General features: G+C 44.4%; 1 protein-coding gene across 22 annotated transcripts in view; it reads right to left on the bottom strand.

Moving 5' to 3' along the window:
* The window catches only part of DST (dystonin), a 519,362-nt gene that overhangs the window by 69,634 nt on the left and 431,506 nt on the right, over window positions 1–18,222 (bottom strand). For 18 of the 22 annotated variants that reach the window (XM_061397801.1, XM_061397789.1, XM_061397783.1 and 15 more), the window contains 8 exons: window positions 16,168–16,329; window positions 14,544–14,714; window positions 11,814–11,980; window positions 8,406–8,565; window positions 7,880–8,206; window positions 7,134–7,218; window positions 5,332–5,573; window positions 4,022–4,228 (listed from right to left, as the gene is read on the bottom strand). In XM_061397801.1, coding sequence (XP_061253785.1) covers window positions 4,022–4,228; window positions 5,332–5,573; window positions 7,134–7,218; window positions 7,880–8,206; window positions 8,406–8,565; window positions 11,814–11,980; window positions 14,544–14,714; window positions 16,168–16,329 — 1,521 coding nt within the window. The remainder of the gene's footprint in view (window positions 1–4,021; window positions 4,229–5,331; window positions 5,574–7,133; window positions 7,219–7,879; window positions 8,207–8,405; window positions 8,566–11,813; window positions 11,981–14,543; window positions 14,715–16,167; window positions 16,330–18,222) is intronic. The other 4 variants (XM_061397794.1, XM_061397803.1, XM_061397802.1 and 1 more) reach the window with 1 other exon arrangement.

Below are 18,222 nucleotides of genomic sequence, written 5' to 3'. Positions count from 1 at the left end.
AATAATAATAAACGTCACTCAAATTTATGTAAGACTCTTGGCACTATGTTCTCAAAACTCAATGACAGATCTTTTCAAAACTGCTATGTAATATAACAGAATTAACATGAAAAACCTAACCATGTAACATCAGAAGTATTTTGAGTATACTGGGTGGATACGAAGTACGTGCTAATGAGAAGGTATCTGGACACTCTTCCCACTTCTCTTTAGACCTCAGCCCTTTGCCACATTTCCCTGGCGTCTTCCACGTAGATGAATATAACCTGAGATGGTGACCTGACCATTCACAACTTCCCTAAAGCTGCAGAATTCCAAAGTGTAGCTTATAACAGTATCAAGGAGGCAGGCCTATATATAAACAATTTTAATGTCAAAAGACTAAAACATCTTATGAGAAACCTGCCTGGAAAACAGCCCCTTCAGTTATTTTCAGTCTAGCTGAACTTAGGTTATTTGGGGACACAGCATTAAATTTATAAATATAAAATTTACCAAGTCATTCTCAAGGCCCATACCCTCACGTTGTCACTCATGGGTGGGATATGTCGGGGAAGGGACCCAGGAGGGAGTAGCTGTTAATAAAACAAGCTGTATGTGACTAAAGTTGTACAGAGAAAGACAGACGCGGCCATATCATGTCCATGGCTCAGACGGAGAAGAAACAAGAGTGGGAGATGATTTGTTTATACAACATAAAATAGCATTTACAAAACATGTGGCTCACATCCAAGTGCAATTTTTTTCTTTTTCCACCATTCCTTTTGTATTTCATGGATGTACTAACACTGCATAAACAGAAAACAAGCATTCTAGTATCAAACTGTATTCTGGTCCTAATTCCAAACATTTACAATTGAGCAAGGTTATAAAATAATTTCAATGACATATTAAGCCTTTTCTAAACCTGGAAATCATGAGTTCAGAAGCCATTCTTTTGAATGCAAAAGTAAATCTGTCAAACCAGAAAGACAGGCATGGATGTCTTCTTAAACTTGTCTGGAGTGAGAGATTTCTTGATCCTTTCAGCGTGGATGCCCATGGCTCACAGCCCTTTTTGGAAATATCCTCATATTTCTACTTTGTAGCAATAATAGTGCCTACCTTCAGATTATGGAGGGAGGTTAGAAAAAAATGGATCACCATTTAAGACTTTTCCTTTCTACCTGATCTATAAAGAGGCACCAGAGTGGAGTAGAATGAGATCTGAACTAAGTCCTGATTACAACTCCACTACATACCAGAGGCAGGACCCCTCTGGTGGGAGGGAGGTCACCTCACCACACACCAGCTCTGAACAGTGCATCTCAGCCTTACTGGAAAGGTATTTCTCTTCTAATTTCTCTCTCTTTTTTTAATTGGCTTAAGTGCATTTTTAAGGCTGAGCGCCAAATTCGAATTGTGCTGCTGGAGAAGACTCTTGAGAGTCCCTTGGACAGCAAGGATATCAAACCAGTCAACCCTTAAGGAAATCAACCCTGAATATTCATTGGAAGGACTGATGCTGAAGCTGAAGCTCCAATACTTTGGCCACATGATGTGAAGAGCTGACTCACTGGAAAGAGACCCTGATGGCTGGGAAAAATTGAAAACAAAAGGAGAAGGGGGCAAAAGAGGGTGAGATGGTTGCATGGCATCACTGACTCAATAGACACGAATCTGAGAAAACTCATAGATAGTGAAGGACAGGGAAGCATGGCATGCTGCAGTCCATGGAGTCACAGAGAGCTGGACACAACTTAGCAACTGAACAACAACCAAAAAAGTGCATTTTATTGGAGGTATTTCACTGGACAGATGTGCAGGCATTTCAAAGGAATGCACATATACATATGGAATAAATACACATGAACAACCAGGAGATATTAACAGACCAATGGCACTGATATTAGCTACAATCTAGTGGCAGTGAGGTGCTTTATCCAAAAGCTCTCCCTCTCTCTCATAAGCAAGGCTTGAAGGATTTCAGACCACAGTGTGTGCATGGTCTTGCTTCCATGAGTTTTTCCTGCATTCTTTCTCAAAGTCTTGAAACTTTCAATCAGGAATGACTTTATCTGGTAAAAAACCCATTAATTGTTATTTTCCTACAGGATATATGTTTTGGATCTAGAACACACAGACCAACTTGTGGAAAATATCTGCAAAAACCTTGACTAGAACTAGACTCCAGTTTAACGACCTTGGCACCCAGCAGAGCTTACAAACCAACAAGGCGCTCAGCCTGTCACCGGTGCTTTAGAGCAGCTCTTTGCCCCTTTCCTGTTTGCCCATTTATATTTCCCTCTATCCTTAAAAGAACCCAGGGAGACGAATGAGATCACTAAGCAATTCAAACTGACTCCTGACTTATGCCCTCCTGAACGCACATCATGCCTTGCCTAACCTGCTGGTTCTTTTCCTAGATTAGAAGGAGTAAGAATGATGAAGCAACCAGTTAAAAATGACTAGCCCTCTATCCCACGAGCCCCCTAAGCAATCCTGCCAGAGATCACAGCAAGATAACGTTTGAAGACAGAGCCAGCCACCTGCACTCAATGCAGATGGAGGCAGAAGCACCCTCCTGCCTCCATGATTCAGAGATTCGCCCCGCTTTTTTCCTTTAAAAACCGTCCTGGCTGAGCAGAATCTTTGGAATTGGTCTCTGGACACGAGTCTCCCTTTCCCCCAGACAGCCCACTCTTACAGTTAAGCACCTTTCCTCTCTCCTGACATTTGCCTCTCGAATTACTGGCTTATGAGAGGCAAGCAGCCAAACCTTAGTTTGGTTACGCCCTCATTACCGTCGTCCTTCACTGAGCCAACCACGATCAGCTTCTCGAGAGAGCCCTATTTCCCAGAGGACAGAATATTTGTCTTGCTATTTAGAGAAGTCTTCAGTGCCAACTCGGAAAGGTCGGCAGAAATTCTGGCGAAAAAAATAATCCGACTCTTTTCAAATAGTTGAATAGCCTCGCAAGTAAACATGCTTATTTCCCTATGATAATGAGGCATACAAATTCCTCCCAAGTTTGAAAACAGAGCCATGCAAATGCATTCCTCAGGCACGAAGGTCTCCCTCGCAAAAAATACCTCAGGCGGGCCTTTTGCTAATACTGTATTCAGGCGGCCCTGGTGATTCTAGAGCACGGCACTCAAATGAGGGGCAAGCGGCCACGCTTTAGAACTAGACAAACTGCACTTTTACAGCAACCTGAGAGAACCGATTTTGGATGCTCCTGCACAATCTGCTTGGTTAGTGTGTCTTGCTTTTGGCCTGGATGAGTAAGGCTGAGTCACCCACCTTCCTGAGCCCCACTCTGCAGTACACAGCAAAACCGCACTAACCCCATCAGAGAAAGCCTGCAACAAAGGGCTGATGACTTAATGTAAATATCCAGAGATCTCAATACAAGTTAATCCAAACATGTCTCACAAGCTTCTGGATCCAAGACCCCCCTGGTTGCCCAGAGTCTTCTGACCCAGCTGTGGCTAAGGGGTGGGGCCTATGAAACTCTCTGGAACCAGAGGCTCTGTGTGAGTTGCAGACAGGTCAGAAACGATCATTTTTTCCCCTTTCAGTCATCTCCAGAAAGAAAAAAAACAAACACGACATCACCAATACAGCAGTTTCCTTTTCAGAAAGAACTCAGCCTTTCTTTGCCATGTATGTCAAGGAATGTTAATAGTGACTTACATGATAACTCAAAAATATAAGAATAATAATAATAATTACGCACACACAGATTTGACCTAGCCAGGACCTGAAATCAACATGAACAGCCTGCACATGTGGAGACAAAAGGCCTTCTGTGCGGGGAGCGGGGGAGCGGGGCTGCTCCTTCCACTGGCCGACGGGGGGACCAGGCCGGAGACCAGAGGGCAGACGGCTGCCCGCGATGCACAGCCGGGCCCTACCCGGCGCGCACACACCTGCACGAGCCTGCTGACCCTCTCGGCCCCTCCTGTGGCTCTGAAAGAGTGAGCAGTGGGTGGGAAGGCCCCTGGGAGGAGAGGTTCCGGGAGGTGCATGCCCACCTACCTGCTGGGCCCGCAGGAGCGCCGCGTCGATGGCCTCTACCCGCTGTGCCACGGCGTCGCTCACCAGGCGGAAGCGGTCGTTGTCCTCGGCCACCGTCCGCTCCAGGCCTTCCCTCGCCCTCCAGGGCACCAGCTCCAGCAGGGCGGTGCTCACCTCATTCAGCGAGTCCAGCAGGGCTTTGTGGCTCTTGGCTTCCTTCTTCAGCTCCTGGGGACGCAAGCCGAGAGACACAGGCCTGGGGGACACGCCACAGCTAAATGAGCTTCCCCTTCAACTGCCCTCGGGGCCAGAGCCCTTCACAGACAACAGGCCGCATGGGCCCCCTTGGCCGCAGTTACGTTCTGTATACCACAGGTATTTCACACAAGGGAAACCATTCCCTAAGAAGCTCAAAAGGACAACCCCCTTGTCAACATGGCACAATTTGAACTTTGAAACGTAACATCAATGTTTAAAAATTGGGAACCCAAACCCAGCAAGTTAATATGGATTATTCTTTGCTGGCTGGCAACCTCAAAGTAATCGGGAACCAGAACAGATAACTGACGAGAACCTCCTGTGCAGCTCAGCGAGCTCCACTCAGTGCTCCGCGGTGACCTGAAAGGGAAGGAAATCCAAAAAACGGCAGATACATGCATGCGTACGGCTGCCTCGCTGTGTTATACAACAGAAATGAACACAACACTGCAAAGCAACCATACTCTAATAAAAATTAATATAAAAAAATCAGGTACCAGAAAACTAAAGAGGAAAGTCTGGACCAGAATCGAGTGACCCTCAAGAGGAGGACACACTGGCTTTAAATCATCCCTGTTGAATCATCACAGGCTCAGTGAACCTAGCCTCCCTAACTCCCTGAACCCACGTGTGGTCATACTTCAGGGATGATGAAAACGGAGGCTGGCCACTCTGAGAAGAAAGACACTCAGCGTGGGAGAATACCAATTTTTGCAACATGATTAGGAAAGTCACCTCATGCCATGCACTGACCTTATAAACGTGATTATCCTGACCAAATTATGTGTGTCTCTGAAACACTGATCATTGTCCTTTTTTTCCTGTTTTTATGCATAATAAAGTAAACTCCCACCATGAGGTTCGAGGGACAAACGACAAGACGCTGTTTTTTTGTCTGGGCTCCTAAAAGTTCACACAGCTGGTCCGTTGCCAGTTTCTGTTGGGTCCACGCCCACAAAGGCGCCCTTGAACACATTAGTACTGACATGTGATAAACATCACTTCACCCCTGAGTGACTAGGCCTCCCTTGAGAGATAACAAGCAGACACAAAGAATATATGTTGGAGCGTACTTTTTGCCTTGCGTGTGCTTGGCTGGCAGCCTCTCCCTTCAGAACCTGCGTTTCGTACGAGAGCAGCTCGACTTCCACCTTGTCCAGCCAGGCGCACAGCTCCTCGTGGGTGGACTGCAGCCGCCGTGCAAGCTGCAGTGCCTGCTCCAGGGTCTTCGCAACGTCCGTGCTCAGCTTAGTGATGTCCTGGTATCTCGCTTTAATGGCTTCCAGCTTATCTTGAATGATTAAAACCTCATCACCTAGAATTTCAAAGGCATGTTATATCTCATGAAAGGGGAAGCAGAGTTCTTCAGAGGTGATGCTACGCTGATGAGATTTTGGGGGGTGGGGGAGAGGAGACACTTTTCTTAAGAAGCTCTGACCCAAGAAAAGTCCTTTCCTAGGTTTGAATCTTTCTGGGGATTTCTGGCTGATGTCAACAACTCTGCAAATGCAAATACAAAAAACTGCCAAGGACCACAGCACCTTCTGTCTTGTGAAAGCACTACCTTGCGTCTATCTGTATGGTCTTTCCGTGTTTAAGGTTAAAAACCACCTGGGTCCAAATACTGAGTTTGTGACTCATTACCTTGTACAAGGTACCTGACCTTTCTGTGCCCCTGAGTACTTATTATAAGAACAGAGCCTACTTCATAAGGTTGTGATAAAAATTCAATTAGTTTATATTTGCAAAGTATTTAGAATGGTGCCTGTCACAGGCATACACATGTTTATGTACAGCCTGGGTGGTGGTAGTTTAGTCACTAAGTCACGTCCGGTTCTTGGACTCTTGCAACCCCATGGACTGTAGCCCTCCAGGGTCCTCTGTCCATGGGATTCTCCAGGCAAGAATACTGGAGTGGGTTGCCATTTCCTCCTCCAATGTATAATCCGTGTGTGTGTTAAAAATAATAAACTCATCTGTACTGTTCCGACAGATCTTCACCTGACTCTAATTTTCAGACACACAGAAAAATTGCATCCTGGGCTTCAGGTTCCAAGTGTAAGGCTGTAGCTATAATACCAAATTCCTCCCATGCATAATGAACAGTACCTGCCCCCACAACACGCATGCTGAGCTGAATACAGATACAGTGAGATGTTCTTAAAGCCAAAGGGATTACTAAAAACAAGTCGCATTTATTTTCTTGGTGAGTTCAAGCGCAGAGAAAGGAAGCTGGGGCACAATCACACTGCTGCTGCTGCTAAGTCGCTTCAGTCGTGTCCAACTCTGTGCGACCCCATAGAGGACAGCCCACCAGGCTTCCCCGTCCCTGGGATTCTCCAGGCAAGAACACTGGAGTGGATTGCCATTTCCTTCTCCAATGCATCAAAGTGAAAAGTGAAAGTGAAGTCGCTCAGTCGTGTCTGACTCTTCACGACCCCATGGACTGCAGCCTACCAGGTTCCTCCGTCCATGTGATTTTCCAGACAAGAGTACTAGAGTGGGGTGCCATCTATGTGTCACCAAATAGCACCTCTTTTAAAATTTTACAAACCTGTCCACAACCGCTCTGCCTCTACAACAACTGCCTTCCACAAGTGGAAAGCTAATTTCATTCTGCCATGCAATTCTCTGACCAGTGCTCAGTATTATGAGTAATACACAAAACTTTCATTAAGAACTCAGTGAGATCATGAGAAAAAAGTGAAATCATAGTCCAAAATCCCCTTGATCGGCCTTCAAAGTGTTCTCCAGAACGAAGTCTTGGACTGGCCCCAAAATTCTAAAGTGCTTTGTGTTCTCCCTCCCCCATCTCTAAAATATTCTGAAAGCAATGCACAGTGTTCATGGAATGATGATTTGAAAGGTATCTCACCTGTTGTTCGTTTAAGTAGTTCCAGGCCATTCAGCAGAGCCTGGTCTACATTTTGTTTTCTAAGCTGGATGTCCTCTTGAAGAACCTAAAATACAGGTACCATCTTGTTATCAGCTAATCTTAAGAGAATGTTAACTAGGTTTCATTTTTTTGAGTAAACACCTCGCATTTTCAAATATTCCTCACTGTTCTCACATTTACTTCTCCTTGTTTCAGCACTGTGCCCATGTCTCAGTTCAACTATCGAAATTCTCTCCCCTACTCAGAAAATGAGCTACGTGGAGAGACTGGAGTATTGGTTAATTGTGGGCCTTTGTATACAATGATGAAATAATAAAATGAAAAATGAGCAATCTATTACTGGATAAACTGAATCTCTTCTTACATTACGTGTGATTTAATTGAATATAACACTCTATATTTAAAATGGATAAACAACAAGGACCTACTGTATAGCACAGGGAACGATACTCAATATTGTATAATAATCTAGATGGGAAAAGAATCTGAAAAAGTATATATATACATATATATATATAACTGAATTGGTTTACTGTACACGTAAAACTAAATCACTGTAAATCAACTAAACTTCAATTTAAAAAAAGGTCATTGTATACAAAGGCAATGTCTTTTTTGAGTACAGGAATTAACCTAAATCATAGCGAACATAAAATAATACAGAAATAAAGAGAACTGAGAAAATAAGGTCAACTGAAATGAAAAAGTAAAATAAATCAAAATACCCGCAACTCAGCCTGCTGTGTCCACAGCCCCTCGGGGCTGGAGTCCTGGACCGAGAGCCGCCTCAGCTTGTCATGCACTTCACTCAGCCAGTTCATCAGCTCCACTTCATCTTCCCCAAAAATCTTAGCATTACACAGAGCCTGCTGCAGGAGCTCAGACCTGCTGTGGCTTTTCTCTTGAATCTCAATGTACCACACTTGGGAGGAGTCTAGTTTACTCTGCACCATATCTTTATCCTCCCTGGGGCTCAAAACCTTTAAAGACTGGCCAATGCTAACAGCCTGGTGTAAATGCTTATTGTGATGCAGGATGTCATCTTCTAAGGCCTAAACGAGGTTTAAAAAAGGGAAACAGAAAGAATGGACAAATAAAAATGACAACATAAATTGAACAAAAAGATGACACATGAAATGGGTATAAGGTTGAACTGAGGCCTCACCCAATAGCGCGTAACTCAAATGCGTGTCATAAAACCTCAAAGCAAAGGGACAACTGGATCCCACGGGCGTGTGAGGGGAACCTTACTTTGTGCTGCTCAATCTGCTCCTCTAGCTTGGACGCCTGGGTTCCAACAGGCTCGCAGTTCGCCAGCCTCTTCTCTGTGGTCGACAGCCACTCGTTCAGCGGCTCTAAGGTTTCGTGAAACTGCTGTGCTACCACGGAGATACCTTCCAGCTGACGGTTCCTGAAAACGTGCCAACAGGAAGGTCATTCGGGGATGAGGAATGTGGGAAGCTGTCAACAGAAAGCTTCACTCATGCTCCTGCGTTCCGCTCCCAACACTTTTTGTAGAAAACATCTAAGGTTAAAATTAAAACCTCTCACACTGAGAGGACAGTTTAAAATAGTTCTTATATTCCCTGTGCTTCCCCTGCCAGGGTTCAATCCCTGGTTGGGGAACTAAGATCCCTCAAGCCACTCAGCACGGTGGAAAAAATAAAACAAATATCTGTAAATCTTTTTTAAAAAAAATAGTAGTTCTATTAAATTCTCCTTTAATTTTTAAAACTGAACAAAGACCAACCTCAAGAACCTGAATCTTATGAAAATCTTAAGTAACTCATCGTAATTCTTACAATAGTTATAATCTTAGTAATGGTATAACAACAATAGCAGCAATAATAATGATAATAATAGGCAATATTTACCGAACATGTATTCTATGATTTACAAATTAGTTAAATTCAGCCAGAGCACCAGTTACTGAGACTGCATTAGTCAAATGGTCAAATTTAGATGCAAGTTTTGAAAAATAAAGCATCCCTTGCACTGGAATTACTAGTAATTCCTCTCCTCCTTTAAAAAATATAGTGTCAGGTACATTTCCCCGAAGCAACATTTATTATTTTATGAACTAAAAATATCAGGAAAGAGAAGAACTATTTCTCTGACTTCTACAAAACAGAGCTTGAAATGCTTTTAGAAGACTCATCGTTTCCTCCATTGAAAGGGGGCCGTGTGAGTTAAAACCTGCTCGAGCGGTCCTGGGTTTCCACTGAGGGCAAGTGATTGTGCCGGTCTGTGTACGGAGAACCTGATTCAGTATCCAATTCTGCGAATCCTTTCTGCTGGGACCAAGAGCTGCTGTCTTGACCTGTCATCGTGTTTAATGCTTAGGAAATGACCTGATTTGAGACATGGATGTTCTTTAGGGACAAAGGGAATTATGAAAAACTGGCACATGCTGCTGAATGTATTGAGTTGGCCAAAAGGTTTGCTAGGGTTTTTCCGTAAGATCCCACTGGAAAACCCAAATGAACTTTTTGGCCAACCTAACAATTTTTGTATCTTTATATCACAAACCACATATGTATATATTTTTAAAACTTTCAGTTGAAACACATTTCACCTTTAAAAAAAATGAGTAAATTACTATATTATTTTTACCTTCTGGATGATCACTATCTATGACTCTTCTTTCTAAATTCTATTAAATAGTATCTAATCACCTAGAATGAATGGAAATAACTTTTGAGACTAGGTGTAATTGGCTGTGATCTAAACTGTAAGGGGATCTATTAATCGGTGTGTGAATCACAATATGACCACAATCCCTCCACTTAATACTACTGTGAGGATGGCTTGGGAAAAGGACAGTTCTGGAAGAAAAGCAGAGATCTTGGCTTTCATTCATTTAAAAAAAGTACTGAGCACCTCTCCCATGGTAGTAATAGTAATTCTAGGGCATTACACAGAAGGAATAATCTACTGATACACGTTAAAGGGAATGTGGAACTCCCAGCCTCCGTGGGAGCCCCTTACTCACTTGTCCTAGAACATCGTTTCCTTCTACCCTGTAATTCAAGATTAGACAAACCCTTCTCTGCATTATCCTATGAAGAGCTCCAACAAAGGCAGGAATGTGTGGAGACGCTCATTCTGTTCAGCGGGTCGTCTGTTTCCAACCCAACCAGTAGGCACTCCAGTGTCACAATGACTTAACGTGGGTCAGTGCAGCGTCAACGGAGAGAATGAAGGAGGAACTATACTCAGTATCCCACGACAAATGGTAAACCAAAATGGGGAAGAATACTTTTAAAAGAATGTATATATGCATTCTTATATGAAGTGAAGTTGCTCAGTCATGTCCGACTCTTTGCCATCCCACGGACTGCAGCTTACCAGGCTCCTCCGTCCATGGAATTTTCAAGGCAAGAGTACTATAGTGGGTTGCCATTTCCTTCTCCAGGGGATCTTCCTGACCCAGGGATCGAACCCAGGTCTCCCAAATTGCAGGCAGACGCTTTACTGTCTGAGCCACCAGGGAAGCCCACATTCTTATACATACGTATATATATATACACATACACACACATGTGTGTGCAACTGAGTCACTCTGCTATACAGCAGAAATGAAAACATCATCATAAATCATGTATACTTTAATAAAACAAAAACAAAGAAATGTAGTGAAGCCCAGCGGAGCCACGCTCCAGCTCCTCACCTTGGTAAACGTCACAGCACCCTCCACCAGCCTCACTTCCCAGACACCTCCCACTCCACTTTAAACCAGAACGTGGGACATCCCTGCTGCAGCCGCTCAGCCTTCGCACTTTCAGTGCTTCCACTGCAGTGGGTGTGGCTTTGATCCCTGGTTTGGGAACTAAGATCCCACATGTCTCAGGGTGTGGCCAAAAATAAAATAAAATTAAGTAACTGAGGGCACCATTTAAAAAATATTATTAGACAGTCAAAACTTAATTAGAAACAAAAATAGAAAAAAACAGAGGTTGCCTGTCACCTCCCCACCCCAGGCCGGGTTCTTCCGATTCTCCACTGCCATGGCACTGTGTGCAGGTTTCACTCTGAACCATCACATTCGTCCCTGCTCTTCAATGGCCACCAAACCCTGCTACGGTATTCCCTGAAGGTAGTAGGGATGATCTGACCAGTGCAGCCCCGGAACGCCTGGCCTTGCCTGATGCGTGGCAGGCAGGCAATAACTATGTTACAAATGAATGAAAAAAGGACCCTGCGAGCGATACACTGCTCTTAGAGAGTTGTAATAGGGACCTTCCTGGTGGTCCAGCAGATAAGAATCCACCCTGATCCCTGGTCGGGGAACTAAGATCCCAGACGCTGCAGAGCAACTAAGCCTGCACACTGCGACTACCTACGAGGTCCACGTGACGCAACGAGAGAGTCAGTGCACCGCAACAAAAGATCCTGTGTGCTGAAACTACGACAGGTCGCAGCCAAACAAATAAACAAATAAAAACAAAAACAAACACACAAGAGTTGCGAAAGATCTGGGACTACAAGACATCCCTATCGGAGGAATGAGACGAGAAGCGCCAGCACCCCTGCCCTCTATGTTCACATACGTGACAAACACAGGAAGAGAACAGTCTGGAAACAAAGTAGGACCAAAATAGAGAAGTCAGTACAAAAGCCACTGCCGCTCTTCCCAAACCCTGGCAGCGTTTACGTTACCTTGTTTCGGCCTTACTAAGCAGCGCCTCCCATCGGCTATCCAGCAGACTCAGCTGTTTCAAAATCTTCACTTTATCCGGAGGTTCTGCCGTGGCGGCGATTTTCTCTCCTTCCCGTTTGATCACCTCCACAGTAGATTTACGGTCATCCAGCAATCTTTGGAGAAGCTTAGGAAAAATAGTAAATAAGAAAACAATAAACAAATGGAAAGGAAACAAAGGAATAACTGTATAAACATATGCAAAACATATGCTTTGTAGCATACTTTTGACATGTGACAAAAATCATGTTGGATGGGTTCACATACAAAAGGATTTGAGAAGTAGAGCTTTTTCAAAAACCTCATCCTATTTAACGATTCATTACTACTGTGTTAGACACTGTGGTAGAGGCTTTTCGCAGTAAGTAAAATGAATATTGGTAAGGCCACTAAACTATTCATTCTCAACTTTTTAATACAAGATAATGCGGTAGAAGGATGCTTCTACTCAGGAAAACATCACTGCACTGGAAGTGCAAAACCCTCATTACTATAGCGAAATGGGAACGCCCTAACACTCAACCATGAGCTGTCCCACTGAGACAGAAAGTTCATTACAAATCATCACAATTTTCAAAACCTTTTCCCACATTAAACAATCTACCACAGGAGGGAAGCTGAGACTCAGACCAGTTCACATGTCAATGAGGCTGAAACCGGAGGCTCCTGGCTGCTTTTGGGAGGTAGGATAGCTCCTAAAATTCTTTATGAGGATAAAAACGAGCCTTTAACTAGCATTTCCACAACGACCAGAGAGTGGAACATTTCAGAAACCTTCAAAGTTGGCGAAAGAAGACTAACATTTAGGACTGAGCAGCAGAAAAAAAGTCAATCCAATTCTTCATTTCAAGAAGCCTGGAAGGGAGTGTTTGACATAGGGAGCCAAAAATCAGGATTCCCTTCCTCCACTTAAACAAAACAAGCATTTCAGTAATAAGTGCCAGCCCCAGGCCCCACGTGCAGAGTGGTGAGCAAGGCACACGGAACGCTGAACACCACTGCTGCCTGAACCTGACCCTGACTGATCCTGGAGGACCAAAGCCACGGACAGGCACCCAGGGGCAACACGCCGCGGGAGGGTATCCCGTCACCCAGGGGCAACACGCCGCGGGAGGGTATCCCATCATTGCCACTTCGCCACCAAGGCCGCTCTGCTCCATGTTACGCAGCAGCCTGGATGGGAGGGGGGTTTGGCGGAAAACAGGTGCATGTGTGTGTATGGCTGAGTTCCTTTGCTGTCTACCTGAGACTATTACTACGTTGTTAATCAGCTATACTCCAATATAAAACAAGAAGCTTAACAGCAATTTAAGAGAGACCACCACATACAAGGGGAGAGGAACAGGGTCCAAGAGAAGGGGAAGAGACGTCCTCTTTTAACACAGGTCAGAGATCATGAAATCAAAGTAGGACAGGTGGTTTAGGCAGTAAAAGGAACAATTAAGTGGATTACTTTCAGTAAACTTTAACGAATAGCTTCTAGCAATTAAGAGCAAAGTCGACAGACAGGTTTTGTTGGCTAAGCCTTGTTCATTAACTCTGGGTAAATACTAAAGGTTTAAATTAAATCATGAATGGTAATAGTCATATTATTTTATTTAACACCATAGTATATATTTTATATTTATTACATTATAGAAATTACATATTATATTTTATTACGTATTATATGTATCAATTTTTTTCAAAAACCAAACAAATGCAATGTGTTTCCTCTTATGCTTCTTTATTCCTTACCTCTAAATCTATTTCTAATTAGTTAATTTCTCAAGATACTAAAGTCTTCAAAGAATTTTCAGAGAGAGTAGTACTGGATGCCAAAACCCAACCAAGCCTCTGAATCCATTCCTTTTTTTAAGCGTGTTGTCTTTTTAAAGGTAAACCTTATCAACACACTGTATGCCAGGAGCCCCCCAATGCCATGAGTCATTTCAAGCCGTGGATGACACGAATCAATACTGGACGGGTCATTAATGCTTCCCAATGACCACAGAAGTTGTATGTGTGGCCCTAAGGAGTCAGCATCCCTCTAAGGAGTGTCTTTCCAACTGGGTCCTGTATGTGCAGCGTCAAAAGACACAAGAGCCCAGTTTTGAACACAGGGATCAACTCTCTGCCTCGTCAGTACAGGCTGAATCATAATAAACTGCCCATACTGACCTCATACAAAGACAACTGCATATGCACCAAACCAGTACATCAAAGAACCGTGATATCTCTGTTCGAAGTCACCTTTTCGCTGAGTGAGGTCGTCCTTGACTGCACTATTTTTTTTTTAAAAATTGTACACGTCCCGTCTCCACTTAGCACTTACTGTCCCCAGCTCTACCCGCTCTCTTCCCAGTTCTTAGCTCCCACCCGGCTTTATTTATCAGCGGCCAAGGTTAACACTAATTGCTTACTTTTGTTACTGTCTCTCTCTCCCTGTTCTTCCTTTCCCATTAACACTTAAACTTGATGAGGGACTTTTATGTTTTTAATTTGACGGTACAGCTCCAGCACCTGCAAGGATGACTCACCTGTGGCAGATGATGGACGAATATTTGTTGAATGACCAACAAAACAAGGTCTAGAACATCGATTACTGGTTAATGAAAACATTCTATTAATACAGACAGAGTCACAAGGTAAACGTTTACTCTCGTTATTAAGATGTAACGGGAAACAGGAAGCGCGCGCTGCTAACTCACCTTCTGCTCCTGTATCTGGGCCTTCACCACCTTGAACTCGGCGGACGGGGCTTTCTGATTGGCCACAAGCTCCTCGGTGTCGCCCATCCAGCTGAGCAGAGACTCCAGGGCGTCCTGGAAGCGCCCGCAGTGCAGCAGGGCCTCCTGCAGCTGGGCTGCCCGCTGGGCCACCTGCACAGCCGGGGCCTCAGTTACCACTGCGCTGGTGAGGAACCACACACGCCCACCAGCCCTCCCTGTCCATGCTCGTCTGCCCATTGATCACAGATTCTCTCTTCCTTCTCACTTAAAACTTACTCAAGGCACTGCTCGTGGGCAGGATACAGACAAAAAGGAGACAAGCTCATCAGCAAGTCAGCCCAGCAGATAAGGTTACCCTCTCAACCCAAATGCCAAAGAGGAGGACTCTCGGATTTTGGATGTATCCAATACACCAATGATTAGCAAAGAAGGGTTCAAATATTTTAAGGTTACTGAAAGAAACAGTGCCTTTTTCATTTTTACCATTATCCATGGGGTTCCATTATTTCCTACGTTGAAAATCAAGGATAGTAATTTTTTTAAAGACTAAGATTAAAAAAAAAAACCTATTATTTAATAGAGAGAATCAGAATTATATTCAGCCACACAAAATAACTATGAAGTATCCAATTAAATCCTGCCAGCTCCAAGCTCTATATAGGCCTTTCTTAACAAGACAGGGCCTTTGTCCTCCAGTAAATGGAGTCTCTGTGTCCCACACAGAGATACCCTATCGCCCCCTCAAAGGTCTTTTCTTTTTGGACTGAACAAGTACTTGGCAAGACAGTTTAAGTACCATGGAATATATTTATACCTGACACTGCATCCCCGTTTGTGTGAGCAGCACTACAGTATGAATCAGACTCTAAAGAAGGATAAATGCTGTCTTGAGATCTGGCCACCAAGAAAGATTTCAGAGCAGGAAAAACTCCAAAAACAATTCCCTCCAGCACCAGACGAGCCCTGCCATCCCAAAACCCTTTTCTGATCATTTCTGTCACATAAAGAGCTGCTGTTGTGTTTCAGCATCATCTCCTTAAGCTATCAGAGTTACTTTCCAGTGTTTTCTGTCACGCTCATTTGGGAAAAGAGGGGATCTTCATTTCATCAAATGACATTTGGATTCAGCAATCTATAGTGAGGTGCAAACCCTCAGTCCAGGGCGGACAGACACACGGCTGCACTGTGCGACCTGCTACACAGTGCAGAATGAGCTGCTGATGAATGAAAATTAGGTTTCACATACAAAGTGAAATTTCCAAGTTCTCTGGAAAATAAGTAGACCATTTGGCAGCAGGGAGCCCAGGCCCCTGGGTGGCACTAACCTGAGGCGCCAAGCAGCCCCCATGCCCTCAGAGGTATGTGCACGGTCCCAGCCCAGGGCAGAGGACCTGGCCACCGTCCAGACAGGACCTGCCTCACCCGGCTCGCTGCCTGCATCTACGCCCCCAGCCCTGGGGACACCTGGGATGGGCCATGGGTCACAGGGCGGCCAAGGAGCAGGCAGGGCAGGGAGGCTGGGCTACGGGACACAGGACTGGGGGTCCTAGAAAACGCTGGCGAACAATCTGCAGGAAGGACAAGGGAGGGAGCGCCACACCACCTTCTTGTTGAGGGTCTTCCAGCGCGCGCCGGCGTCGTCCAGGTCGTGCTCCAGGGCCTCGGTGCTGGCGCCCTTGGCGGCACTCTGGATGAGGCCCTGCCCCAGCCAGTTCACATCCTGATGCTTCACCTGCAGGGGTTCGATCTCTTCTTTTTGGAACACCTACGTTTGAAAAGAACAGTAATTCTCTGAATTAGCGTTACCTAACAGTCACCAAATACAAACATCTGTTCAATCAGCCAATCTGGATTATTACAGATAAAGATAATCCTGGTTGCCTAAGTCATGTGTTGTTGCCTAGTCTGCCTTACAAATACTAGTAAAAAACTAAACATAAATTCATAATATTATCATGACCACTCAGAAATATTCAGGAATGATATTCTAGCTGCATTTCATCAGATTACCTATAAAACGAAAACAAGAGTGGACATGTCTTCTGTATCGCTTCATTATCACAGCACTAGGAATCTCCTATCACTCCAATTTGACTAGTAAAAAAAGGTTTAGAGTGGCATTATTTCATTCTTTTTTCTAAATGTCATCTGCAGCAACATGAATGCAACTACCGATTATTATACTAAGAAAGTCAGAGAATGACAAATACTGTATGATATCACTCATACATAGAATCTAAAATATGACACAAATGAGCTTATTTACAGAGCAGAAACTCACAGATACAGAGAACGGACTCATGGTTGCCAAGGTGAGAAGGGCGGACTGGGACTTCAGAGTTAGAAGATGCAAGCTGTTACACACAGAATGAATAAACAACCAAGTTCTGCTGTACAGCACACTCAACCCTACTCAACATCCATTCCATAATGAAAAAGAACAGAAAAAACCAATATGTACACCTTTATGTATCCGTGAGTCACTCTGCCGTACGCTAGAAATTACCCAGTATAAATCAACTATGCTTCAATTCAAACTGAGGCTCTGTGACAACCTGGAGGGAAGGGTGGTCAGGGGATGGGAGGGAGGCACAGGAGGAGAGGACGCATGTGTACCTATGGCTGATCCATGCTGACGTTCGGCAGAAACCAACACAATACAGCAATGATCCTCAGTTAACAACAAATAAAAACTAAGATGGATAACAACAAAGTCCTACTGTGTATCACAGGGAAGTATATTCAGTATCCTGTGATAAACCCTAATGGACAAGAATATGAAAAAGTGTACCTATATAACTGAGTCACTTTGATGTATAGCAGAAATTAACACAACATTGTTAACTCAACTATACTTCAATAAAATAACTTTTTAAAAAGCCAAAAAAAAAGGTACAGAAAATGCCAAGTAGCAAGATGATAAGATGGGCCTTCCTGGACAAGAATCCTTATGGGCTCTTCTAAGCAGGCCTGCTGCTAGCTGGCATGACATCGGAGCCTCAGCTGGAAATGGGGGTCACTGACAAGAAGATGAGCTGAGCCAGAGGGGCCACACACGGGGACACAGACGGCAGAAAGGGGTAGGTGGACACTGCGACAGCATGGACGCCGACACGTCCAGCCCCTCAGCCTCCGCCAAGACACCAATGGGCGTGCGAGAGGCACAGAGGCCTCCCCACCGGATCCCAGCACACGTGGCTTGCACGGCCACCCTGTGGGCCCTGCCTGCACTGTCGGCGGCTTTCCAGCACCTCCCAGCCAACCCTCCAGCCCACCCAACTTACAGGCCGCACTGCCTGCAACTGGCAAAGTATCTAACTAATGTGTTAGAGTAAAATGCAAGTTCCACAAAAACACCAATTTGTTTTCCTTAGAGCTGCTCTATTTCCTGGGCCTACCACAGGACCTAGCTTGTAATATGGACCTGGTAACTACTTGCCAAATGAATTATCAGTATAGAAAATTGTATTCCTATCTTGGGGTGGGTGATGATCATTCCTCAATAGATAATACTATACGTCAACTCTTTCATAGATAATACCAATGCTTTAATATACGGCTTGAAGGTGTCAAGAGGACAATAAACTCATTTAACTAAGGAAGGAAAGCTTCAGCTGGAGATTAAGGGAAAACAAGGTTTGGGGTGCTGAGTCATTAT

Source organism: Bos javanicus, chromosome 23 (genome assembly GCF_032452875.1).
Source record: "Bos javanicus breed banteng chromosome 23, ARS-OSU_banteng_1.0, whole genome shotgun sequence".
Taxonomy (NCBI): domain Eukaryota; kingdom Metazoa; phylum Chordata; class Mammalia; order Artiodactyla; family Bovidae; genus Bos; species Bos javanicus.
This window is presented reverse-complemented; position numbering and strand designations above follow the sequence as displayed.